At 47.8% G+C, this 27,225-nt stretch overlaps 2 protein-coding genes across 2 annotated transcripts; one reads left to right on the top strand and one right to left on the bottom strand.

The window, feature by feature from the left end:
- Positions 1 to 9,627: 9,627 nt before the first annotated feature.
- Positions 9,628 to 13,745, bottom strand: LOC139223314 (uncharacterized). The gene is made up of 3 exons (XM_070855298.1): positions 13,618 to 13,745; positions 11,901 to 12,251; positions 9,628 to 11,822 (listed from the first exon to the last, which is right to left on the bottom strand). The coding sequence occupies exons 1-3, from the start codon at positions 13,706 to 13,708 to the stop codon at positions 11,581 to 11,583; spliced, it is 684 nt and encodes a 227-aa protein (XP_070711399.1). The 5' UTR covers positions 13,709 to 13,745; the 3' UTR covers positions 9,628 to 11,580.
- A 3,020-nt stretch (positions 13,746 to 16,765) lies between these two features.
- On the top strand, positions 16,766 to 20,797 carry LOC139223305 (low affinity immunoglobulin gamma Fc region receptor II-like). The gene is made up of 7 exons (XM_070855284.1): positions 16,766 to 16,813; positions 17,322 to 17,585; positions 17,661 to 17,903; positions 18,144 to 18,284; positions 18,913 to 18,978; positions 19,423 to 19,521; positions 20,106 to 20,797. Exons 1-7 carry the CDS (start codon positions 16,792 to 16,794, stop codon positions 20,210 to 20,212), a joined length of 942 nt encoding a protein of 313 aa, XP_070711385.1. The 5' UTR covers positions 16,766 to 16,791; the 3' UTR covers positions 20,213 to 20,797.
- Positions 20,798 to 27,225: the final 6,428 nt, after the last annotated feature.

The raw sequence follows: 27,225 nt of genomic DNA, 5'->3' as shown, positions 1-27,225 counted from the left end.
CTGTTCACCTGTTACATCCTGACTGTGAATGTCCGTCTGTCCGTCTCCACTCAGGTGTGTGTGTCCAGGTGTTAGTGTGTGTGTGACGAAGACTCTGTCACTGATTTAGTGTGTGTGTGTCTGTGTGTGTTATTGTGTGTGTGTGTCTGTGTGTGTGTGTCTGTGTGTGTTGTTTTCCCAGAAGTCATGTGACACAGGAGCCCCCCCTCCAGTATAAAAGCCTCTGCTCTTCACTGAGGATACAAACAGTGAACACACACTCTGCTGTCATGGCGGCTGCTGTGATATTTGTGGTTTTCCTCACGACTCTGTGGAGATTTAGTCAGACTGCAGAAGGTGAGTGTGTGTGTGTGTGAGTGTGTGTGTGTGTGTGTGTGTGTGTGTGTGTGTGTGTGTGTGTGTGTGTGTGTTGTTTAGGTGACCTCTGACCACACACACACACACACACACACACACACAGCAGTGATTGTCAAACTGAGATACATTAATTACAAACATCATATCAATGCTTCTCAGTTTTACACTTTTTATGAACGTCTGTATTCTGTCGGCTCGAAGCCTGTTCGTATTGGGAGTTGATATTTTATTACATTTTATATGAAGCACTTTATTTCTGTGATTGTTGTATGATGTAGTATTGAGAACGAGTGTGTGTGTGTGTGTGTGTGTGTGTGTGTGTGTGTGTGTGTGTGTGTGTGGACTATAGTTAGATGACGTCATAGATGTTTTTGTTTCTCATCAATAAAATAGATTCTGCTGCTTATTTAACTTCTTTATTTCACCCTTTAGTCTCAGTCAGGAGGGTTTTTATTCTTCTGTATTCATGAGAAACAACGTTTAAACATCTGATCTGTTTGGGAGCAGCCTGGAAAACAGTCTGGAAAACAGCCTGGAAACAGCCTGGAAACAGTCTGAAAACAGTCTGAAAACAGTCTGGAAAACAGCCTGGAAACAGTCTGAAAACAGTCTGGAAAACAGTCTGGAAACAGCCTGGAAACAGTCTGGAAAACAGCCTGGAAACAGTCTGGAAACAGTCTGAAAACAGTCTGAAAACAGTCTGGAAAACAGCCTGGAAACAGTCTGAAAAAAATGACGCAGTGGATCTCTGAGTTGTCGACTGATTCTTAGATTTGCCACGACAAACTACTAAAGAACTAAAACCTAAGAGGAGGAGGAGGAAGATGAGAAGGAGGGGGAGGAGGAGGAGGAGGAGGAGGAGGAAGATGAGAAGGAGGAGGAGGAGGAAGATGAGAAGGAGGAGGAAGATGAGAAGGAGGAGGAGGAGGAGGAGGAGGAGGAAGATGAGAAGGAGGAGGAGGAGGAAGATGAGAAGGAGGAGGAGGAGGAGGAGGAGGAGGAGGAGGAGGAGGAAGATGAGAAGGAGGAGGAGGAGGAAGATGAGAAGGAGGAGGAGGAGGAGGAGGAGGAGGAGGAAGATGAGAAGGAGGAGCCTATTTTCTTGCAGCAGCTGTCGTCTCTCTCAGTGTTTCATAGAAAAGGGAAAACAAAGTTTCTCCTCCTGAGTAGTGATGTTCCATACCACTGATTTCCTTTCCGATCCGACACTGAGTAAAATTCAGGCTGGTATCGGCGACACCAACACCGATACCTATATTTTATGCGACTACACCTAATATGTCTTTTGAATCTAAAAAAAGAAGTGTATTTCAAATATAAGGCAGAGTCATTTGTTTTTTTATTTATTTTAAACTCTGAAGTATATTGAGGTAGCGGCCTCATTTACAATATAGCCGAGTTAATACAACAATAGAAAAACCAAAGGGAGGACACAATCATACAAAATATGTGAAAATGGTGTTTCTGTGAAACAAAGAAAATGAGTACAATTATAAAAACATTCAAATAAATTCTTCTTTAATTATTAAGAACCACTATAAAGATGCAAACTTGCGTCTTAATTCACGTTACATGGACATGTTAACATGTAAATAGTGAACATGTGAATAACACAGCATCCAACACTGACACTGTTGTTCCTCATTCACAGGTTCTTGTTCAGGAACAACTCACACTGTGACTGACTGACAGCACGGAGCAGCGTGCCGCTGCGCTTACGCATGACGCACTTACCCAGGCGGAAGAAAAAGTAGTTCCCACCAACCGCGTGTCATTTAGACAAGATCTCATGCTAACAGCATGCTAACAACAGGCTAACAGCACTTGTATAAAGGGATAAAAGCACTCAGCACCGCCATAGCGAGCGTTCCTCTTGCTGACTGTTACTTCCTGTTTTGTTGTGTTTCAGACATGCTGACAGTGACATCGTTCAGCGGGCAGGACGCCGTCCTTCAGTGTTTGTACCCCAACCAGGACGCCTTCTCTAAGATCGCGTGGACTCGGCTGGACCTGAGCGACTACGTGCTGTTCATCAGGGAGAACCGCTCGTATGAAAGGCACCAGAACCCGGCGTTTGTGGACCGAGTGCGGCTCAGAGACCCTCAGAGAGGAGACTTCTCTCTGGACATGAAGAGGGTGACGGCCAACGACACGGGGGTGTACGAGTGTGTGGTGTCCTCCTCCAGCAGAGCTCGCAGCAGGAGAGCAGCCGTGTTCAGGCAGACGGTCAGCCTGAGGGTCAGGAGGTCGGCTGATTCAGGTAAACGCTGCTTCCATTGAGTCGGACTCTGTGTTGCTCTTCATCATCAGCTGCCTCACACCTGTTTCTGCTCTGCAGGTCTGAACGCTGAGCCAAGAGGAGCCAGGGCTGGAGGTCCTAGACCCAATGATCCACCCGATTGTCCATGTCCTCATGAATGTCCCATATGTCCTTGTTGTTGTCATTAGTGGGCCGCTTGCAAGCAAGGCCCACTATTATTATTCTCCATACTTATCTGACTTATTATTCTTCTTCCGTCCAAAACCTCAGAGGAGGAGGGTAGGACATAGAGCGAGCAGTTCCCCCACAGAACCGTCTTTGGATTAAACGTGATGTTCTAACATTTACCAGCACAAAGCTGACTTATGTAATGTGGCTCTAGATCAGGGGGGGGAACAATGTTAACCAGGTCAGAATGATCTACGTACATTAGAAATGCTCAACATATATTCATTGATATAGTTCCTTTCTATGCACAGTATATGACGTACCCTGCAGAACCCTACCGGTCGACGTGCTGGACGAGACAAAGCTTTTCAGTCATGAAGGTATTTTGTCCTGTTTCTAAAAAAACAGACCAAGAATCAACAGAAGAAAGTTCATTAGTCGCTCTGAACATATTCAGGGTGTCTTTTACTCACTCTGTCTCCTGCACGACATCGTTCCTCCGTCCTGCAGCGCTTCAGCTCACCTCCACAATAAACAGAGGTGATTAAATATTCAGGCATGAATTGTTGTGATAAGCCGTCAGGAGTTCTTATTTGAGCTTTGCTTTGTTTCCACTCATGTTTTATAAAAGATGTTTTTACACTCAGCTTTCAGAAGAAAACACATTTAACCACTGAATGAATGAAACGATGTCATGAAGTGTTTTTAATATGATGGGAAATATAAAACAATAAAGATACACAGCATCAGGAAAAGCTGCACTTCTTCCACGTCTGTGTTCAGTTTGTGTCACACACAGAGACGAGGGAACAGGAGGGAACAGGAGGGAACAAGAGGGAACAGGAGGGAACAAGAGGGAACAGGAGGGAACAGGAGGGAACAAGAGGGAACAGGAGGGAACAGGGGGGAACAGGAGGGAACAGGGGGGAACAGGAGGGAACAGGGGGGGACAGGGGGGAACAGGAGGGAACAGGGGGGAACAGGAGGGAACAGGAGGGAACAAGAGGGAACAGGGGGGAACAGGAGGGAACAGGGGGGAACAGGAGGGAACAGGGGGGAACAGGAGGGAACAAGAGGGAACAGGAGGGAACAGGGGGGAACAGGAGGGAACAGGGGGGAACAGGAGGGAACAAGAGGGAACAGGAGGGAACAGGGGGGAACAGGAGGGAACAGGGGGGGACAAGAGGGAACAGGAGGGAACAAGAGGGAACAGGAGGGAACAGGAGGGAACAGGGGGGAACAGGAGGGAACAAGAGGGAACAGGAGGGAACAGGAGGGAACAAGAGGGAACAGGAGGGAACAGGGGGGAACAGGAGGGAACAGGGGGGAACAGGAGGGAACAGGAGGGAACAGGAGGGAACAAGAGGGAACAGGAGGGAACAGGGGGGAACAGGAGGGAACAGGGGGGAACAGGAGGGAACAGGGGGGGACAGGGGGGAACAGGAGGGAACAGGGGGGAACAGGAGGGAACAGGAGGGAACAAGAGGGAACAGGGGGGAACAGGAGGGAACAGGGGGGAACAGGAGGGAACAGGGGGGGACAGGGGGGAACAGGAGGGAACAGGGGGGAACAGGAGGGAACAGGAGGGAACAAGAGGGAACAGGGGGGAACAGGAGGGAACAGGGGGGAACAGGAGGGAACAGGGGGGAACAGGAGGGAACAAGAGGGAACAGGAGGGAACAGGGGGGAACAGGAGGGAACAGGGGGGAACAGGAGGGAACAAGAGGGAACAGGAGGGAACAGGGGGGAACAGGGGGGAACAGGGGGGGACAAGAGGGAACAGGAGGGAACAAGAGGGAACAGGAGGGAACAGGAGGGAACAGGGGGGAACAGGAGGGAACAAGAGGGAACAGGAGGGAACAGGGGGGAACAGGAGGGAACAGGGGGGAACAGGAGGGAACAGGGGGGAACAGGAGGGAACAAGAGGGAACAGGAGGGAACAGGGGGGAACAGGAGGGAACAGGGGGGAACAGGAGGGAACAGGAGGGAACAGGGGGGAACAGGAGGGGACAGGGGGGGACAGGGGGGAACAGGAGGGAACAGGGGGGAACAGGAGGGAACAGGAGGGAACAGGGGGGAACAGGAGGGAACAAGAGGGAACAGGAGGGAACAGGGGGGAACAGGAGGGAACAGGGGGGAACAGGAGGGAACAGGAGGGAACAGGAGGGAACAGGGGGGAACAGGAGGGGACAGGGGGGGACAGGAGGGAACAAGAGGGAACAGGAGGGAACAGGGGGGAACAGGAGGGAACAGGAGGGAACAGGGGGGAACAGGGGGGAACAGGAGGGGACAGGGGGGGACAGGGGGGAACAGGAGGGAACAGGAGGGAACAGGGGGGAACAGGGGGGAACAGGGGGGAACAGGAGGGGACAGGGGGGGACAGGGGGGAACAGGAGGGAACAGGGGGGAACAGGAGGGAACAGGAGGGAACAAGGGGGAACAGGGGGGAACAGGAGGGAACAGGGGGGAACAGGAGGGAACAGGAGGGAACAGGAGGGAACAGGGGGGAACAGGAGGGGACAGGGGGGGACAGGGGGGAACAGGAGGGAACAGGGGGGAACAGGAGGGAACAGGAGGGAACAAGAGGGAACAGGGGGGAACAGGAGGGAACAGGGGGGAACAGGAGGGAACAGGAGGGAACAAGAGGGAACAGGGGGGAACAGGAGGGAACAAGAGGGAACAGGAGGGGACAGGAGGGGACAGGGGGGGACAGGGGGGAACAGGAGGGAACAGGAGGGAACAAGAGGGAACAGGAGGGAACAAGAGGGAACAGGAGGGAACAAGAGGGAACAGGAGGGAACAGGGGGGAACAGGGGGGAACAGGGGGGAACAGGAGGGGACAGGGGGGGACAGGGGGGAACAGGAGGGAACAGGGGGGAACAGGAGGGAACAAGGGGGAACAGGGGGGAACAGGAGGGAACAGGGGGGAACAGGAGGGAACAGGAGGGAACAAGAGGGAACAGGGGGGAACAGGAGGGGACAGGGGGGGACAGGGGGGAACAGGAGGGAACAGGGGGGAACAGGAGGGAACAGGAGGGAACAAGAGGGAACAGGGGGGAACAGGAGGGAACAAGAGGGAACAGGAGGGAACAGGGGGGAACAGGAGGGGACAGGGGGGGACAGGGGGGAACAGGAGGGAACAGGGGGGAACAGGAGGGAACAGGAGGGAACAAGAGGGAACAGGGGGGAACAGGAGGGAACAGGGGGGAACAGGAGGGAACAGGAGGGAACAAGAGGGAACAGGGGGGAACAGGAGGGAACAAGAGGGAACAGGAGGGAACAGGAGGCTGGAGATGAGGGAACAGGAGGGAACAAGAGGGAACAGGGGGGAACAGGAGGGAACAAGAGGGAACAGGAGGGAACAGGGGGGAACGGGGGGAACAGGAGGGAACAGGAGGCTGGAGGTGAGGGAACAGGAGGAAACAGGAGGCTGGAGATGAGGGAACAGGAGGCTGCAGATGAGGGAACAGGAGGCTGCAGATGAGGGAACAGGTGGGAACAGGAGGCTGCAGATGAGGGAACAGGTGGGAACAGGAGGGAACAGGAGGCTGCAGATGAGGGAACAGGAGGGAACAGGAGGCTGGAGATGAGGGAACAGGAGGGAACAGGAGGCTGGAGATGAGGGAACAGGAGGGAACAGGAGGCTAGAGATGAGGGAACAGGAGGGAACAGGGACGGAGATGAGGAACAAATACCAGCACAAGCGATCGTGAATCTGGAAACAAGGAGTCTGAAATAACTATAAGGAAACAGACAATCTGGCAGTGAGTGAAAGGGTGACCTTATGAAGAGAGGAAGAGGAGGAGGAGGAGGAGGAGGAGGAGGAGGAGGAGGAGGAGGAGGAGGAGGAGGAGGACGAGGAAGATCAGGAACAGGTGTGACTGCAGGTGTGTGGGGAGATGACCTGGAGTAACCCTCCTGACTCTGGCAACAGACAGGGGAGACAGACACACCTGAGGGAGAGAGACAGGGGGAGACAGACACACCTGAGGGAGAGAGACAGGGGGAGACAGACACACCTGAGGGAGAGAGAACCTCTCTCATTAAGCTGTGACAGTGCTGTGCAGGGACGGTCCAGCAGGGGGCGTCTCAGTCACACTCACACTCACAACGTCCCGTCACACCTCATCTCATTTTCTACACCTCTTATCCGTCAGGGCGCAGTGTGTGTGTGTGTGTGTGTGTGTGTGTGTGTGTGTGTGTGTGTGTGTGTGTGTGTGTGCTTCAGATAAGAAACGCTCCCTCAGTGTTCCTCAGTGTTCCTCTGTGTTTCTCTGTCTTCAGACTGTGTTCTTCAGACTGTGTTATTCAGACTGTGTTATTCAGACTGTTCTTCAGACTGTGTTCTTCAGACTGTTCTTCAGACTGTGTTCTTCAGACTGTGTTATTCAGATTGTGTTATTCAGACTGTGTTATTCAGACTGTTCTTCAGACTGTGTTCTTCAGACTGTTCTTCAGACTGTGTTATTCAGATTGTGTTATTCAGATTGTGTTATTCAGACTGTGTTATTCAGACTGTGTTATTCAGATTGTGTTATTCAGATTGTGTTATTCAGACTGTTCTTCAGACTGTGTTCTTCAGACTGTTCTTCAGACTGTGTTATTCAGATTGTGTTATTCAGATTGTGTTATTCAGACTGTGTTATTCAGACTGTGTTCTTCAGACTGTGTTATTCAGACTGTTCTTCAGACTGTGTTCTTCAGACTGTTCTTCAGACTGTGTTCTTCAGACTGTGTTCTTCAGACTGTTCTTCAGACTGTGTTCTTCAGACTGTGTTCTTCAGACTGTTCTTCAGACTGTGTTATTCAGATTGTGTTATTCAGACTGTTATTCAGACTGTGTTATTCAGATTGTGTTATTCAGACTGTTATTCAGACTGTGTTATTCAGACTGTGTTATTCAGATTGTGTTATTCAGACTGTTATTCAGACTGTGTTATTCAGACTGTGTTCTTCAGACTGTGTTATTCAGATTGTGTTATTCAGACTGTGTTCTTCAGACTGTGTTATTCAGATTGTGTTATTCAGACTGTTATTCAGACTGTGTTATTCAGACTGTGTTCTTCAGACTGTGTTATTCAGATTGTGTTATTCAGACTGTTCTTCAGACTGTGTTCTTCAGACTGTTCTTCAGACTGTGTTCTTCAGACTGTTCTTCAGACTGTGTTCTTCAGACTGTGTTATTCAGACTGTTCTTCAGACTGTGTTATTCAGACTGTTCTTCAGACTGTGTTCTTCAGACTGTGTTATTCAGATTGTGTTATTCAGACTGTGTTCTTCAGACTGTGTTATTCAGACTGTTCTTCAGACTCAGTTATTCAGACTCAGTTATTCAGAGCCTGTAGTTTTCAGGGGAACTTCCTCTGCTCTCGTTTTGAGTTTGTTACTCAAACAGTGAACTTCCTTCCTTCAGTAGAAACCAAAGTGGTTCAGCTCCTCCCCGGACGGGTCGGGTCACATTTCATCAAGATTAGATTCATCTAAGATGGTTTCTGAGGGCGTTCCATCCAGGAAGGATACCAAAGCCCAAAACACGACACAAAGATCTCTATCAGATAGAAGCAGATCCACAGAGATCCACACAGATCCACAGAGCTGCAGAGGGACACTCAGCAGCAGCTGATCTCATGATGCTGTCTCCTGATCTGCTCCTGTTGAGTCATGTGTGGTGAAGTCCAGACACAGAGGGAGAAGATGGATCCCAGCCAGCTTCGGCAGGAAGCAGCTCTGTAATCACACAGGAATGAGATCCGCCCTCTGGTCAGGGAGTAGATCTGTAATCACACAGGAATGAGGGAGCAGCTCCAGATCCAGAGAGCTAAACTCCAGCACTGATCTGACTGATCTGAACATAGAAACCTTTTCTTTGCCTCCAGAACATGGTTTCAGTTCCTAATGTCCATGAAATGTCCACTCTGACCTCTGGTATTTGGTTTGTCCTCTTCAGCAGCAGCTCCCAGTTTCTTTCTCTGATCTTTAAGTCTGAGAAGTTTGAGAAGCTTCGGTCTCTTTCAGTCTGTGGTTTCAGGTCCGTGGGTCTTTTCAGGGGTTTTTGAGCGCTGATGTCTTAGTTCCTATTTCCTCTGCATCATATGTCACCTCTGTCTTTAGGCCTGAGGCCTGCTCGTGTTTCCTCCAGGTGGTTTCCCTCCTCTGGTCGTCTTTCTGTTTCCTCCCACGGCCTTTTTTAAAGATCACACATTTAACGTGAGAGTCTTTGGTTATAAATACAGATCTCATGTGTCATGGACAGAGTACAGGTTGGTGCAACACCTTTAAACAAAACAGATCCTCATTTGCACTGGCATGTTTTTAATCCAGAGCAGTGTCACGTCTTCTCTGGTCAATATTGACTAGACTATTGATAAATTGATTTTTTTAAGTAGGATTTTAAAACCTGTGTTTTTGGAATGAAATATGCTGAAATTGCTTTTTGAGGAAACAAGATGAAAATGTAAATGTTGTGTATTGTGTGAACACCTGCAGATGGAAAGCAGCTTGTAGATCGTCTCTTATTATATATATATATATATATATATATATATATATATATATATATATATATATATATATATATATATATATATATTCATGTATTTGTACTTTGTCCCTTTGTCCACAATAAACTAACGAACCTCATATTTCAATAAATCATCCAGTTCGTCTTCAGCTAATATGATCAATACATCACATCATAATCAGCGATCAGCATCGAGCAGCTTAGAACACTTACGTTACAAGACTTACATTACAGGTGAGCTGTGATCCAGGTGAGCTGTGATCCAGGTGTGATCCAGGTGAGCTGCCTAAAGGTTCTTCAGCAGTAAAACCTCATGAACATGTGATATTTGAGGTTTTTATTTTTAATATACTTACAAGATTTTCTAAAAAACATTTGTCATTTTGAGGTCTTGTAGAACTTTGAGAAAGAGTCCGTTAAAGCTGTGACGCTTTCTGGAAGTTTCTTTCTGTGTTTTGGTCATTTAAGAAGAAATTATATCATTTTATAATTCACACTTTATTATATCAGCTTATTCATCTGTTTGTTAGATGCATATTTCTATAAGAACACACTTCTTATCTTTATAAAACATACGTGGAAACAAAATAAAGCTCAGATCTTTTGATGCTGAACAACACAGAGGTTATCATAATAATTCACGCAGGAAGCTCTTTAATTACCTCTGACGTCGACAGACAGGTCAAACTGTTGCCAGGAAAAAGGTGCTAGAAGCCACTGAAAGCCACCATCGCCTCATTTGCATGATTTGCTATTTGCATGTGATTTTAACAGATGCAGGAACAAACCCTGAACATGTTTAGAGCTACAGATGGACGTTCTTCTGTTGGTTCTTGGTTCGTTTCTCTGACTTTGCCAGTGAAACAGGCCAAAATAACTGATCATGTGATGTAATACATCACTGTTTGTCACCTGAGTTCATTACACCTGTCAGTTTAAGGTGGAACACCAGGGTTACACCAAGAAAAAAGCAATGAAAAAATGTTTTCTTTATATATTGTATTTCCTTGGGGTACTAATTACAAAAATCTTTGTTTTTTTATGAACAGACATTTTTTGAAATCTTGGCCTCCACCAAACGGTTGAGATGTCGTAAGTAAAACATGTTTTCAATAAGATATAGTGAGTCAAAATGTGCTCTACCATGTGGTTGAGCAGAAGGTTAAAGGGTTAAGGAAGTATCCTCAGGAGATCACACTGGTCATTGAACACTGGTTTAGAGCCACATTAGATAAATCAGATTTGTCCTGGTAAATCAATCAATCAATCTTTTTTATATAGCACCAATTCACAACAGCGTTATCTCAGGATGCTTTACATAAAGAGCAGGTCAGAACCAAACTCTTTAATAAATGTTAGAACATCATGTTTAATCCAAAGACGGTTGGGGTGGGTTAGGGGCTAACCCTAACCCTCGTCTTCATCCTACCCTCTTCCTCGTCCTACCCTCATCTTCATCCTACCCTCATCTTCGTCCTACCCTCTTCCTCGTCCTACCCTCATCTTCATCCTACCCTCTTCCTCGTCCTACCCTCTTCCTCGTCCTACCCTCTTCCTCGTCCTACCCTCATCTTCGTCCTACTCTCTTCCTCGTCCTACCCTCTTCCTCGTCCTACCCTCATCTTCGTCCTACCCTCATCTTCATCCTACCCTCTTCCTCGTCCTACCCTCTTCCTCGTCCTACCCTCTTCCTCGTCCTACCCTCATCTTCGTCCTACCCTCTTCCTTGTCCTACCCTCTTCCTTGTCCTACCCTCATCTTTGTCCTACCCTCATCTTCGTCCTACCCTCTTCCTTGTCCTACCCTCATCTTCGTCCTACCCTCTTCCTCGTCCTACCCTCTTCCTTGTCCTACCCTCTTCCTCGTCATACCCTCCTCCTCGTCTTACCCTCGTACCCGACCTACTCTCTTCCTCATCCTACCCTCGTCTTCATCCTACCCTCTTCCTCATCCTACCCTCGTCTTCATCCTACCCTCCTCCTCGCCCAACCCTCCTCCTCTTCCGGGCTTGGGACCGGCAAAGTGAGTCACTCTGGCGGAGTTACTGCTATTACTTTTTGGGGGAGGAGGTTACGATGTGAAGCGTTGTTGTTTCTAAATGTCTTTAGTGTGTTCAGGAAGGACTAGTCTAAAGATACATTCATAGTCATAGTGGTTTCACCTTCACACATCACTCAGGGATGAAGTGTGGGGGGTGACCCTGAAGGGTAAGCAGTCATTTGGAAGAAGTGCAGTTGGACGACCTCGTCCGTTGAAGGTTTGCTGCAGGTTTGAGCTAAAGCAGTGGCAACTTCCTCTCATGGAGGTTTTCACTGGGCACAGTGAAAACCTCCTCCCGCCTCTTGGAGGAGGTGTATTTCTTAAAGATCACAAACCCAACAACAAACCCAACAAGGACAAGACCGATGAGCGGCAGAACAAAATGCTGTTTAGGACCTCCAGCAGTGGGTGGATCATTGGGTCTAGGAGCAGCAGTGGGTGCAGCCCTGGCTCCTTCCTTCTGCTCAGCGTTCAGACCTGCAGAGCAGAAACAGGTGTGAGGCAGCTGATGATGAAGAGCAACACAGAGTCCGACTCAATGGAAGCAGCGTTTACCTGAATCAGCCGACCTCCTGACCTTCAGGCTGACCGTCTGCCTGAACACGGCTGCTCTCCTGCTGCGAGCTCTGCTGGAGGAGGACACCACACACTCGTACACCCCCGTGTCGTTGGCCGTCACCCTCTTCATGTCCAGAGAGAAGTCTCCTCTCTGAGGGTCTCTGAGCTGCACTCGGTCCACAAACGCCGGGTTCTGGTACCTTTCATACGAGCGGTTCTCCCTGATGAACAGCACGTAGTCGCTCAGGTTCTGCCGAGTCCACGCGATCTTAGTGACGGCGTCCTGGTTGGGGTACAAACACTGAAGGACAGCGTTCTGCCCAGTGAATGATGTCACTGTCAGCATGTCTGAAACACAACAAAACAGGAAGTAACAGTCAGCAAGGGTTCTTTGGTTGTGATTGTGTGGAAAGACGAGAAAAAACCTTTTGTCTGAGCAGCTGCTACTAGTGTTTGAGCGTCATGTGAGGCGGCTGAGAAACATGCTCTTAGCTGTGCGTTTAGCATGTTGTTAGCATGCTGTTAGCTGTGCGTTTAGCATGTTGTTAGCATGCTGTTAGCTGTGTCAATGGCCAACCGTTTCTAGTTCTATTTCCGTCTCTCATGGCGGTCAGAGGTTTTCGTGGACCATTCAAACCCTCCATGGCACCGTGACCTTTCCCATGATGCATCACAGTGGCGGTCATGTGACTGCCTTTACAGCCTGGAGGAAAGTACGACTACGTCCAAAAGACCAGAGACCAAAACTAAATGTGAAAAAGTCCTGAAACAGTCACGTCCAGACGACAGTGAGCTGAACTTCTGTTTTCCTTTTCCATGAAACGCTGAGAGAGACGACAGCTGTTGCAAGGAAATAGGCTCCTCTTCCTGCTCCTCCTCCCCCTGCTCCTCCTCCCCTTGCTCCTCCCCCTGCTCCTCCTCCCCCTGCTCCTCCTCCCCCTGCTCCTCCTCCCCTTGCTCCTCCCCCTGCTCCTCCTCCTCCTCTCTTGTTGTTCAGCGTCAGCATTAACCGTCTTTGTACTCTCTCGCTCTCTTTAGTTTCTCGTTCTTTAGTTTGTTGAGGAAAATCTAAGAATCAGTCGACACCAGCTTCAGAATCAGAATCAGAATTCTTTTATTGTCATTGAGCACGAAGCACAACGACACTGGAATAAAAGCAGCAGCTCTCATGGACGGTGCAAAAAAAACAATGTTGAGGTGGAAAGAGGCAGAAAGTGCAAGATGAAAGAAATAGTGCAAAAAGAAATTGAATTTTCAGTTTGACTCCAGATCCACTGCGTCATTTTTTCCAGTGTGTCTGTGTGTGTGTGTGAGAGTGTGAGAGTGTGTGTGTGTGTCAGTGTGTATGTGTGTGTGTGTGTGTGTGTGTGTGTGTTCCATTATCCATTAACTCAGCTTGTCTTGACCTGTTCGACCTGTTCTGTGTTTGTGTGTCTCAGTCTGTTTATTTGCACTGAACCAATCAGGTTTCCAGGCTGCTCCCAAACAGATCAGATGTTTAACCCTGCTTAGAGATCACTACAGTGTGCAGCTGTTTTCGTGTACGTGCACGAGTTCTCAAGAATACAGAAGAATAAAAACCCTCCTGACTGAGACTAAAGGGTGAAATGAAGAAGTTAAAGAAGAATAAAAACCCTCCTGACTGAGACTAAAGGGTGAAATGAAGAAGTTAAAGAAGAAAGCCAGAATAATGAGCATGAACTAGAAAACTCACCTTCTGCAGCCTGAGAAAACCTCCACAGAGTGACGAAGAGCACCGACGTGACTGCAGCCGTTTTCATTGTTGTGTGACGACCAAGGTTCATGTGATACCATGAGAGCAGAGTGTGTTCACTGTTTGTCCTCGGTGAAGAAGAGGAGCAGGAAGCTTTTGTATATAGCTGAGCCTCTCCCTGCCTGCTGGCGGGAGGGAGGAAGGGAGGGAGGAAGGAAGGGGGAGGCTCCTGTGTCACATGATTTCTGTGAAATGAGAGCAGAGAAAAGTGGGTGGACTCAGAGAGATGTTGACATTCAAACATTCAAACGGAGCCTGAACAGACTCAGTGAAGTGTGAATGTGAAACCACAGAGCAGTTTATAAGAAAACAGTCTGCTTCACTGAACATGGACAGACAGACGACAGACATCATGTGTCTCTGCATGTTGGAGCCAAACAGCTGAAGAAACACCCCCTCATTCTTTAATGGACAGGAGAGATTATTCCCATCACAGCCGGAGGGTTCAGTCGGTCTCAGAAGAGCCTTTAATTTAGATTCACAGGTGAAATCCAGTGAAATCCAACGCTGGGGTTCAGGCAGCGCCGGGCTCATGACTGGTTCTGGTCAGAGGAGCCGAGAACTGGGTTTTCCAACAGATCTTAAAGGGCAGAGCGTCACAATATCACACGTAACCATTGATTGGACGCTGAGGTCCGTACGTCAGTCTGCAGCAGCCGTCAGCGTTGTCTGCGTAGGAATAAGTTTATAAAACAAGAACGTTCTGTTTCTTACAGTCAAGATATTACATCTACTTCTTAAATTACCAGAGGAGACACCAGTCTGTCAGCTCACACTGACCTGAACAACGTCTGAGAAACACATGAAACACTTGATGATTTGAAGTGCTTATTAACATTGAAGACATTTTGTTGTAATATCAGAGTTTCTAGCTAAACACCTGCACAGTACAAGGCAATGAAATACAGTTTGGCATCTAACCAGAAGTGCAATTAGCAGCAAGTGCAAAGAAATATAGAAAGTATGTACAGAATATAGAGTGAGGATGTTTCCAGATGCCATATACAGATTAGATTGTTGATCATTTGAAATGTTATATTTATAGAAATGTTGAAGTTAAAGTTAAAGTGATTCTGGTCGTCTCCTCCTGCGTTAGAACCTTTGGATCCTTTAGAGGGAACATGACCACAGGTTGTACAGGTACAATCTGATTTGGATGGAAAAGTCAACCACAGAGACGGAGAACATGTTTGTTAGCTGTGATTTTAAAGTTTCCAGGTATCTCTGCTTTATGTTTGTACCGTGAGTCCAATCTAAAAATAAGCAGCAGACCTGAACGCTGGCTCATCTTTGGCCTCCTCTGCTGGAACATCTGAGCGCCTGCGGCCATGTATGTGGTCGTCTACAGCAGAGTTTCAACCTTTCTTGACCCACGGCACATTTTTTACATTATAATAATCTTGCGGCACAACACCAGCCAAAATGCCTCTGTAGCCTGATACAGTCTAGAGTTACAATAGAGTTTCTCTCTGGCTAACTGGCTTCGGGGGCTTTCTCATTCACCTTTGTGGGTTTGATAACTACTAACTTTGATGATTCAAAGAAAACGTTCTTCTGCTTTAACAGACCTCTCCCTCACTGTGAGGGTGAGTCTGACCGTACAGACTGGTGTTTGGAGAATCAGAAAGAAGAGATGAAATGTTCTTGATTGTAAGAAACAGAAACAGAAACCTGCTACAGACTGACGCACGGACCTCAGAATCCAATAAAACAATGGTTGCGTGTGATAATCTCTGTCAGGACCTTTAAGATCTGTTGGAAAACCCAGTTCTTGGCTCCTCTGACCAGAACCAGTCACGAGCCCGGCGCTGCCTGAACCCCAGCGTTGGATTTCACCTGTGAACCTGAATTAAAGGCTCTTCTCAGACTGACTGAACCCTCCGGCTGTGATGGGAATAATCTCTGCTGTCCATGAAAGAATGTGGGTGTGTTTCTTATAATAATACCGTTGACTTCTATACTGTTTATATTGTCCTGCTCTTTCCTTCTACTGTACACAGAGAGTCAAGTTTCAGCAAGTCAAATTCCTTGTTTGTCTGTTCAAACTTGGTCAATAAAGTTGATTTGATTTGATTGATTTTGCTCATAAAAGTTTCACACAAAATAGCCCATCGACACGAGCTCACCGTCCTTGCTTTCTTTTTACACACTGGGACCTTCACCTGGGTCACAATCTGGTTCGGGACCTTCGCCTGGGTCACAATCTGGTCCGGGGCCTTCACCTTGGTCAGGATCTGGTCCTAGAGCTCCCCCTGCTGGACGGGGCTGCTGCTGCTGCTGCAAGCTCTGATAAAACATAATTAAAACAATAAATAAAATAAAATAAATAACAGTAATATGATTACTGATGAGTGACGTTATGCTGAACCCATCAGTCGTCTGTCCGTTTGTATATCATAACTCCCAGAAACCATCATTTTCTCTTCAGTCTCCTCCACCAGACGGACGCTGGGCTGTCTGCAGCTCACCTGTCTCACCCCTCCTCACCTGTCGCACTGTATTTAGTGATGGTTCACCTCTGAGCTGCTAAATGAACCCAAATCGCCTCTTTTCCTGTCAGTAAACTCACGCATGCAGAGGAAGTTTGTGGGTTGAGCTGGTTTTACAGAAGTGTTGCTTTCACATCACCAAGAGGGAGAAAGATACAAACACCTTTACTGATCAGCAAAGTTTGTTATAGAAATATGATTTCATTGATCGAAACTGAGAGAACAAGTGAGGAAAAGCAGAATAAAGAGCAAACAGAGAGAAATCTAGTGTTCAAAGGTTTCAGGAAGTCACAGTTGTGATGTTCTACTAAATCCATGATGTCCACTCTTTAATTTGTCTCCCAGCTCCGCTGTTATCACAGCTACAAACTGTTCCCGTCCACGTCAGCGAGCTTCACAGGAACAAAGAGGAGCAGCGCAGAGGGAGGGAGGTGTCTGGAGAGAGGACGACCACTCGGCTGTTTATCACAAGCTGCCTTTAACGCTTCCTGCTTCACTTTGAGCTCGGACGTCACCTCTAAGACCTCCTGACAGACGCAGCCAGTCTCAGTGTCGCTGATCTGCTCTCTCTGAGACGAGCCGTCAGACTCTGGAGCTACTCGGATTAAAGACGAGTTCATCTGACATGTGGAGTCTGAGCGACAGCGGTGAGTCACGAAAACAGCTCTTAGCATGAAATCACCTTCTTTGTCAACTCAACAGGTCCAAACTGTCTCAGCGGGATTTAAAGGCATTTGCAGTCGATCATTTCCATCATTAATCCAGCTGAGAGAAGCAGTTTAACACTGAGCTCTGAGCTCCCTTCAGTTCACTTCCTACAGAGACAGTTCCATTGTCTGCATATCGTCGAATACGGTGTATTTTCTTGTTCGTGTCCTTCAGACGACATGTTGTGATAAAACTAAGAGTAAAGCCATGATGAACGTGATGAAGCTCGACTCTGTAGTAACACCCTGGAAACACTGACCAGGTTAGAAAGAACTAAAACTCTCTGCAGAACCACAACAGTGGGGATCATGCATGTGTGCACGGCAGCTGTGTTTCTGGACTCTGTCTTATTAAACTCTTCCCGTCGGTTCACCTGATCACTGGTCCTCAGCTTGTGTCATAGTCCTGTTCTTGGTTTTAGGTTTTCTGTATCCTAAATCCCTGCAGGTCGTCTGACTGTGAGTCCCAGCAGCTCTCAGCTGTTTGAAGAAGAGTTTGTCTCTCTGAGCTGTGAGGACGACGGCGGCTCTGCTGAATGGACGCTGAGGAGGAACACGAGTAAAGAAACCAGGACTGAGTGTGGAGGAGACTGGGGAGAAGGTTCTGGTCCCTCCTGTGACATCATTGACTCCATCACACTGGACAGTGGAGTTTACTGGTGTGAGTCCAGAGAGGGAGCCACCGGCTCCCCCATCACCATCACCATCACTGGTAAGACCGGCCGGAGGAGGGGGGGCGCTGATGAAGCCGTGTGGACCCATGACAGGCTGCAGTTTCTGTGTTCAGGTGGTCCGGTGATCCTGCAGAGTCCCGTCCTCCCTGTGATGGAGGGGGAGGACGTCACCCTGTGCTGCAGAACAAAGACGTCCTCCCACCTCCCAGCTCACTTCTATAAAGATAGCTTCCTCGTCGGGGCCGAGCCCACAGGTCACATGACCCTCCGCCGAGTCTCCAGGGCTGATGAAGGTTCCTACAGGTGTAACATCAGCGCCCAAGGAGAGTCTCCACCCAGCTGGATCTACGTCACAGGTCAGAGGGTCACAGATCAGAGGGTCACAGGTCAGAGGGTCACAGGTCAGAGGGTCACAGATCAGAGGGTCACAGGTCAGAGGGTCACAGGTCAGAGGGTCACAGGTCAGAGGGTCACAGATCAGAGGGTCACAGGTCAGAGGGTCACAGGTCAGAGGGTCGCCTTCATGTCGAGATTCATCTGATATCAAACACTGAAAATCAAACCAGGAAAACATTTTGATTTTTTGTTCATCTTAGAGAAACCCACCACTGCCGGTCCTCCTTCAACACCCTCCTCCTCCTCCGTGTTGTGGTCTGCTCTTCCATCCGTCTGTGTTCTGGTTCTGATGGTTCTGCTGGTTCTGCTGGTTCTGCGGTGCTTCAATAGGAAACCTAAAGGTGAGACAAGAAAGTAAAGAACACAAACTGTGCTTCATGATTTATTTACAACCATCTGCTGCACTTTTGACTCTGAATATTTACACTCACGTAGAAACTAACTATAAAATTTCAACTTTCTATTTTCGACTCCATTTACAAACTGCGTCCTTAAAGGGACAGTTCAGATTATTTCTGAAAACACTGAGCAATGTACCGCTGTCGATGGGGGGGCAGAAAATAGTTTAATTGTGCATTTTGAATATTTCTCTGCTTTCATTGCTTTCAGACTCTGAGCTCTGTCAATCACTTCAAACACGCCAGACTCCATTGACAAAAGCAGTGATTTTAGCTCACAGGACACAGGAGCTGCTGCTCTGCTGCTGCCTCTATTGATCACTTTGGTTGTTTTATTTTGTGACTTTGGCGTTTTAAATGGTGTTTTAACTTCAGATCCAATCGAATGTGTTCATTAACTGAGACAGCAGCAGACCTGCAGCTCCCTCCACCTTCAAGGTGAAATGACTGTTTTTGTCAAAGGAGTCTGGTGGTTTTGAAGTGAGAATTTTTAGAAGGTTAAAATCCAAATCAGTGTCGAGTTCAAAACAGAAATAAAATAGAAATTTCTGTCCATTTTGGTTGATTTCAGCCACTGAAGTGGGAGATGGTGTAAGAACACCTGCTGACCTGCAGCAGCCAATCAGAGGGAGCCGCGGTAATGATGGTTTTATTGATCCTAACTGTGTGTGTGTGTGTGTTCTTGTCCTTATATCCATGTGAGGACCACATGAGATTCACACCTTAAGAGGACACTTGTTAGTGTTACATTTGAAAATAAGGCAGACGTAGATGTTGTTTCCTGCTCAGTGTGGTTGTTCTAGCTGATGGCAGCAGCTCACCCTGTGGGTTTCTGTCTCTATGGTTCATCTGCTAACAGAAAAGAGCAGCTCTGTGGTCGCCGAACTTCCTGTTTCTGATAAAAACACTTCTGAACACGGACCTGTCCATTTCCTGTGGGGCTGCTAATAAAACAAAGAAATAATATAAATGAATGATGAATCTGAACCAGTGTGTGTAGTTTCTGCAGCAGTGGGAACACTTCATATCCTAACAGCTGTAATGCTCCAGTGATGTGAGTTCAGGGCCTTTTATTCCTCAGAGACGGATCCTGCTGCCGTCTACTCGGCTGTGAGAAGGACAGAAGACGTCTGTTACGGAAAAATAGTCATCAGAGACGTCAGACCAAACAGGATCAGAGGTAAAACTGCTCTTCTTCGTCTCCATCACGGACCAACGCTAGAAAACAGACCTGATTTCAGAAGAAGACAAAGAGACAAATAAAGTTTGAATTGTTCCCTGAATCTCTCACAGGATGTTTGTCAGTTCAAAGATGATTTTAAAGTCAGTAAAGTCTCAGTTTGTGGTGAAAATGTACCAAAGAAGAAGAAGAACCATTTAGTTTGGAGTCAAACCGCTCAGTGAGCTACATCTTCTCTTCACCTGCTAACTAGCGAGCTAACTATGCTACGTCCCCGAGCTAGCGTCCCGTCATGACAGCAGATTAACAGCAGACTAACATCAGATTAACAGACTAACATCAGACTAACAGCAGACTAACAGCAGATTAACAGACATACATCAGACTAACATCAGATTAACAGACTAACAGCAGACTAACATCAGATTAACAGACTAACAGCAGACTAACATCAGATTAACAGACTAACAGCAGACTAACAACAGACTAACAGCAGATTAACAGACTAACAACAGACTAACAGCAGATTAACATCAGACTAACAGCAGATTATTAAAGTGAACTCTATGTATTTTATTTTGCAGGTCCAGTTTCAGATCCAGAAAACGTAATTTATGGACAAATCATCATCAGAGACCAAACAGGACAAAAGGTGCAGCGGCCTGATGGGAAATACTGTCTGTCAGAATAAAAAAAGCTTCTGTCAGGACGACATCTTAGTTTATTTAGGTGAAAACTGATTTTCTGAATAAATGAACCTGTTAATCTGCTGGGGGGGGGGGCTGTTTCTCAGCTTTTCATTTGTCTGAACTGTTTGTGTTTGAGTCCAGAGTTTCCAGTCGTCTCTTCACTGAGGTCGACCTTCACACCTCCTCAGCGGTCCAGCTGCTGATGAGCCAGCCTGCAGCTGCTCCTCCACGTCAGGACCTTCTTCTTCCTCCACGTCAGGACCTTCTTCTTCCTCCACGTCAGGACCTTCTTCTTCCTCCACGTCAGGGCCTTCTTCTTCCTCCACGTCAGGCCCTTCTTCCTCCACGTCAGGACCTTCTTCTTCCTCCACGTCAGGCCCTTCTTCTTCCTCCACGTCAGGACCTTCTTCTTCCTCCACGTCAGGGCCTTCTTCTTCCTCCACGTCAGGGCCTTCTTCTTCCTCCACGTCAGGACCTTCTTCTTCCTCCACGTCCTCTGAACCACACTGGTGTCACAGCGCCTCCTGTCCTCATCAACACAATCCACTCTCTTCTTCTGTGGTTCATCTGTAGCTTTGCTCTTTTTCAGCTTGTTTCTCTGCAGCACCAATAAAAGTGTCGCTCTGGTGTTTGTCGTGTGGTTCTGTGGGTTTCACATCGCTGCTGGGTGGAACATGTGACCTGGTTAGAGAGAACATGGTCACATCTCTGTGGTTGGAAAGCTTCAGTTGTTTCTTCTGATGTTTGCTGGAGTCAGACGACTCCCCTGAGCTGCTCCTGGGTGGAGTCAGAGCCGACACAGAACCAGACTGTGGGAACGTCCCCACTGCTCCACCTCCCGCCGCCTCAGCGTCTGCTGGGAACAACATCCTGGAGTCGGCCGTTCATTTAAAGCGACTGTAAGATGACAGTAAAGTGAGTCCAGGTGGTTCAGCATGAGGAGAATCTGCTGGGGGACGAATGAAAGACATGAGTGAAGTGATTGTGTGGAAGTGAAAGTGAACGCTCGTGTTTCCTGCTGCTGAATCAAAAGCTTTTATTTCAGTTCTGAGTCCTGCTGAAGGTCCAGGTTCGTCAAGTCTGTGTCGTCTGAGGCTGAACCATTCAGAGCAGCCTCTGGAGAAACAGTCCATCATCAGGGAGACGAGCTCAGGGCTCGTTCTCAATCCTCCATCACGGGATAATCACAGAAATAAAGTGTAATGATTACATTTACAATATGTTTGTAATAATTTGATCATATACCGGCTCAACTTCCCCCCAGACTGGAATTAACCTGCCCCCCCCCCATTTTAACAAACTTGTATCATCCAGCAGTGTAGCGCTACCATCATGCTGTACAGTGATCAATACAGGCTCCGTATATGTCAGCAGGGGGCCACCGGGGGGGGGGGGGGGGGGGGGACAAAAAGCAGACAGGACCTCGGTATAATTATTATAATTATTGCCGCCTCCCAATAAGAACAGGCTTCGAGCAGAAACACAGTCAAAATACAGAACAAATAAAACTGTGGGAATAATATGAGATAATAATAATAATACATTTTATTTAGGGCGATTTCAAGGCTCTCAAGGTCGCCGTACAGAATACAAATAAAAGTGCAGTACAACAAGTAAAACAGGTAGAAAAACAAACAATAAATTAAAGCTGCATTGGAGGAGCGTTGGAGGGCCCTCGCACCTTCCTGCATGTCGGGGTGTGCGGCGGCTTCGTCCTGTTGCTGGACTCTGACCCTTCCATACGATTCAGAATTTTCATGTATTTTGGACAGTGCATGAAGGAGTTACATGTCACTTCCTGTGTCCCCTATGTGGCGCTAGAGAACAGTCACTAATCACATCCTGTATTCCAGTATATGAAGTGTTGACTACACTGTGAAAATTTCATGCAAATCAAATGATTATTGGCACGGAGGTGTTACTTCCTGTTTCCACCAGGTGGCGCAATGAGTGTAGTTCTACATGTACGTGTTCAGCAGACCCTCTTCTCTCCACTGATCAAATTTGAAATAGCTGTGATTAACCTCCTGAGAGAGAGAGAGACGTTGGAGAAAAAAACATGCACTTCCTCCTGCCACTAGGTGGCGCTATGACTATTGTTAAAAATGGGCATGTACATGTCTTCAGAGCCGGACAGTCATCAAACGGTATAAATTTGGTGAAGATAGGATCTTGTATAGTGGAGTTACAGCACTTTTAATGCTCATGGCGAAGGAAAATGCATTATCGAAAATGGCCGCGTCGTCACGGCAACAGGGCGGGACTCTCATCAGACATGTCAAGTTTGGTGCTGATTGGATCATGTACAGTCAAGTTATTAACAACTTCCTGTTTGATGGCGAGTCATGGCGAGACAGTGAACTTTGACAGCTCGCCACGCCCAAACCGTTCCAAATCTGTAGAGACCTTTAATAACTTTTCATCGTTGATGCCTTCTCTACCAGCTGACCAAGTTTGAAGTCGATCGCTTCAACCCCCTCGGACTAGTTCGTTCATTTACGTCCCGTAAATCGCCAAAAATGCGTGAAAAATCCAATATGGCCGACTTCCTGTTGGGTTGAGGTCATCACTCCAAGAGACTTTTTTGTTCGTCTCGAAGAGATACATGAACCCACCAAATTTCGTACATGTACATAAAACGCAGTTCCGGGGCTGAGTTTAGGTGGCGCTACAGAGCCATTTTGTCACGGCCATTTGCAAAACTTATGAAATACGTAATTTTTCACCACGACTGAATTTTCTGCAAAGTTTCATGAGTTTTCGTGCATGTTTAGGCCCCCAAAAATGCAATTCATTTGGGAAAAGGAGAAGAAGAATAATTCCTTGCATTTCAACTATGTTTTCGGCCCCCTGGTCGCCTGGTTTTTTGCATTTGACGTATTTTTTCATCCCCTTCGTGCTCGGGGCGTGTGGGGTCCCTACACCTTACACCTCTTGGTTCTTGGGTACTTGCACGTTTCCTCCCTTGCATGTTTTTCCTCCACGCAGTTTCAATAGGGTCCTCGCACCGCTTGGTGCTCGGGCCCTAAATACAGAAACTGATGACTAAGCCGATCACTGCTCCACTGCAGCAGGCTGCTGATGGTTTAGCATCATCCAGTAAAGTGCTTCACTGATCTCATGCTAAATAAATAAAACCTTCCAAATACCTAGAAACTCTTTTGACACTGATTCAGAGTGAAGTCACTCACTCACACACACACTCAGACACACACTCACACACTCTCACACATGCACACACACACTCACACACACACTCAGACACACACTCACACACACACACTCACACACTCAGACACACACTCACACACACACACTCACACACACTCAGACACACACTCACACATGCACACACACACTCACACACACTCTCACACACTCTCACACATGCACACACACACTCACACACACACTCAGACACACACTCACACACACACACTCACACACACTCAGACACACACTCACACATGCACACACACACTCACACACACACACTCACACACACTCAGACACACACTCACACATGCACACACACACTCACACACACTCTCACACACTCTCACACACACTCTCACACACACTCAGACACACACTCACACACACTCTCACACACTCTCACACACACTCTCACACACACTCAGACACACACTCACACACACTCTCACACACTCTCACACACACTCTCACACACTCTCAGACACACTCTCACACACACTCAGACACACACTCACACATGCACACACACACTCACACACACACACTCACACACACTCAGACACACACTCACACATGCACACACACACTCACACACACACACTCACACACACTCAGACACACACTCACACATGCACACACACACTCACACACACACACTCACACACACTCAGACACACACTCACACACACTCTCACACACTCTCACACACACTCTCACACACTCTCAGACACACTCTCACACACTCTCACACACACTCTCACACACTCTCAGACACACTCTCACACACTCTCACACACACTCTCACACACACTCAGACACACACTCACACACACTCTCACACACTCTCACACACACTCTCACACACTCTCACACACACTCTCACACACTCTCACACACACTCTCACACACACTCAGACACACACTCACACATGCACACACACACTCACACACACACTCTCAGACACACACTCACACACACTCTCACACACACTCACACACACTCTCACACACTCTCAGACACACTCTCACACATGCACACACACACTCACACACACACTCTCAGACACACACTCACACACACTCTCACACACACTCACACACTCTCACACATGCACACACACACTCTCACACACACTCAGACACACACTCACACACACTCTCACACACTCTCACACACACTCTCACACACTCTCAGACACACTCTCACACACACTCTCACACACTCTCACACACACTCTCACACACACTCAGACACACACTCACACATGCACACACACACTCACACACACACTCTCAGACACACACTCACACACACTCTCACACACTCTCACACACACTCTCACACACTCTCAGACACACTCTCACACACACTCTCACACACTCTCACACACACTCTCACACACACTCAGACACACACTCACACATGCACACACACACTCACACACACACTCTCAGACACACACTCACACACACTCTCACACACACTCACACACACTCTCACACACTCTCAGACACACTCTCACACATGCACACACACACTCACACACACACTCTCAGACACACACTCACACACACTCTCACACACACTCACACACACTCACACACTCTCACACATGCACACACACACTCACACACACACTCAGACACACACTCACACACACACACTCACACACACTCAGACACACACTCACACATGCACACACACACTCACACACACACTCAGACACACACTCACACACACACACACACACTCACACACACTCAGACACACACTCACACATGCACACACACACTCTCACACACTCTCACACATGCACACACACACTCACACTCAGACACACACTCACACACACACACTCACACTCACACACACTCAGACACACACTCACACATGCACACACACACTCTCACACACTCTCACACATGCACACACACACACACACTCAGACACACACTCACACATGCACACACACACTCACACACACACACTCACACACACTCAGACACACACTCACACATGCACACACACACTCTCACACACTCTCACACATGCACACACACACTCACACTCAGACACACACTCACACACACACACTCACACACACTCAGACACACACTCACACATGCACACACACACTCACACACACTCTCACACACTCTCACACACACTCTCACACACACTCAGACACACACTCAGGCACACACACACTCACACACACACTCTCAGACACACACACACACACTCTCACACACACTCACACACACTCTCACACACTCTCAGACACACTCTCACACATGCACACACACACTCACACACACACTCTCAGACACACACTCACACACACTCTCACACACACTCACACACACTCTCACACACTCACACACACTCAGACACACACTCACACACACACACACACACTCACACACACTCAGACACACACTCACACATGCACACACACACTCTCACACACTCTCACACATGCACACACACACACACACTCAGACACACACTCACACATGCACACACACACTCACACACACACACTCACACACACTCAGACACACACTCACACATGCACACACACACTCTCACACACTCTCACACATGCACACACACACTCACACTCAGACACACACTCACACACACACACTCACACACACTCAGACACACACTCACACATGCACACACACACTCACACACACTCTCACACACTCTCACACACACTCTCACACACACTCAGACACACACTCAGGCACACACACACTCACACACACACTCTCAGACACACACACACACACTCTCACACACACTCACACACACTCTCACACACTCTCAGACACACTCTCACACATGCACACACACACTCACACACACACTCTCAGACACACACTCACACACACTCTCACACACACTCACACACACTCTCACACACTCTCAGACACACTCTCACACACTCTCACACACTCTCACACACACTCTCACACACTCTCACACACACTCTCACACACTCTCACACACACTCTCACACACACTCTCACACACACTCAGACACACACTCACACATGCACACACACACTCACACACACACTCTCAGACACACACTCACACACACTCTCACACACTCTCACACACACTCTCACACACTCTCACACACTCTCACACACTCTCACACACACTCTCACACACTCTCACACACACTCTCACACACTCTCACACACACTCTCACACACACTCACACACACTCTCACACACTCTCACACACACTCTCACACACTCTCACACACTCTCACACACTCTCACACACACTCTCACACACACTCTCAGACACACACTCACACACACTCTCACACACTCTCACACACACTCTCACACACTCTCACACACTCTCACACACTCTCTCACACACTCTCACACACACTCTCACACACTCTCACACACACTCTCACACACACTCTCACACACTCTCACACACTCTCACACACTCTCACACACACTCTCACACACTCTCACACACACTCTCACACACTCTCACACACACTCTCACACACACTCTCACACACTCTCACACACACTCTCACACACTCTCACACACTCTCACACACTCTCACACACACTCAGACACACACTCACACACACTCACACACACACTCACACACACTCTCACACACACTCTCAGACACACACTCACACATGCACACACACACTCACACACACTCTCACACACTCTCACACACACTCTCAGACACACACTCACACATGCACACACACACTCACACACACTCTCACACACTCTCACAC

This window comes from Pempheris klunzingeri, chromosome 23 (genome assembly GCF_042242105.1).
Source record: "Pempheris klunzingeri isolate RE-2024b chromosome 23, fPemKlu1.hap1, whole genome shotgun sequence".
Taxonomy (NCBI): Eukaryota; Metazoa; Chordata; class Actinopteri; order Acropomatiformes; family Pempheridae; genus Pempheris; species Pempheris klunzingeri.
The sequence above is the reverse complement of the archived record's forward strand: the minus strand, read 5'-3'. Positions and strand labels throughout refer to the sequence as shown.

Excerpts from the sequence above, each read along its gene's own strand:
- LOC139223314 (XM_070855298.1), bottom strand. The coding sequence starts at position 13,708 with ATGAACCTTGGTCGTCACACAACAATGAAAACGGCTGCAGTCACGTCG. Across the intron at positions 12,252-13,617 it reads GTTTTCTCAGGCTGCAGAAG|ACATGCTGACAGTGACATCA; the intron begins GTGAGTTTTCTA and ends GTTGTGTTTCAG. Across the intron at positions 11,823-11,900 it reads CAGGAGGTCGGCTGATTCAG|GTCTGAACGCTGAGCAGAAG; the intron begins GTAAACGCTGCT and ends TCTGCTCTGCAG.
- LOC139223305 (XM_070855284.1), top strand. The coding sequence starts at position 16,792 with ATGTGGAGTCTGAGCGACAGCG. Across the intron at positions 17,586-17,660 it reads CATCACCATCACCATCACTG|GTGGTCCGGTGATCCTGCAG; the intron begins GTAAGACCGGCC and ends TTCTGTGTTCAG. Across the intron at positions 17,904-18,143 it reads CAGCTGGATCTACGTCACAG|AGAAACCCACCACTGCCGGT; the intron begins GTCAGAGGGTCA and ends TGTTCATCTTAG.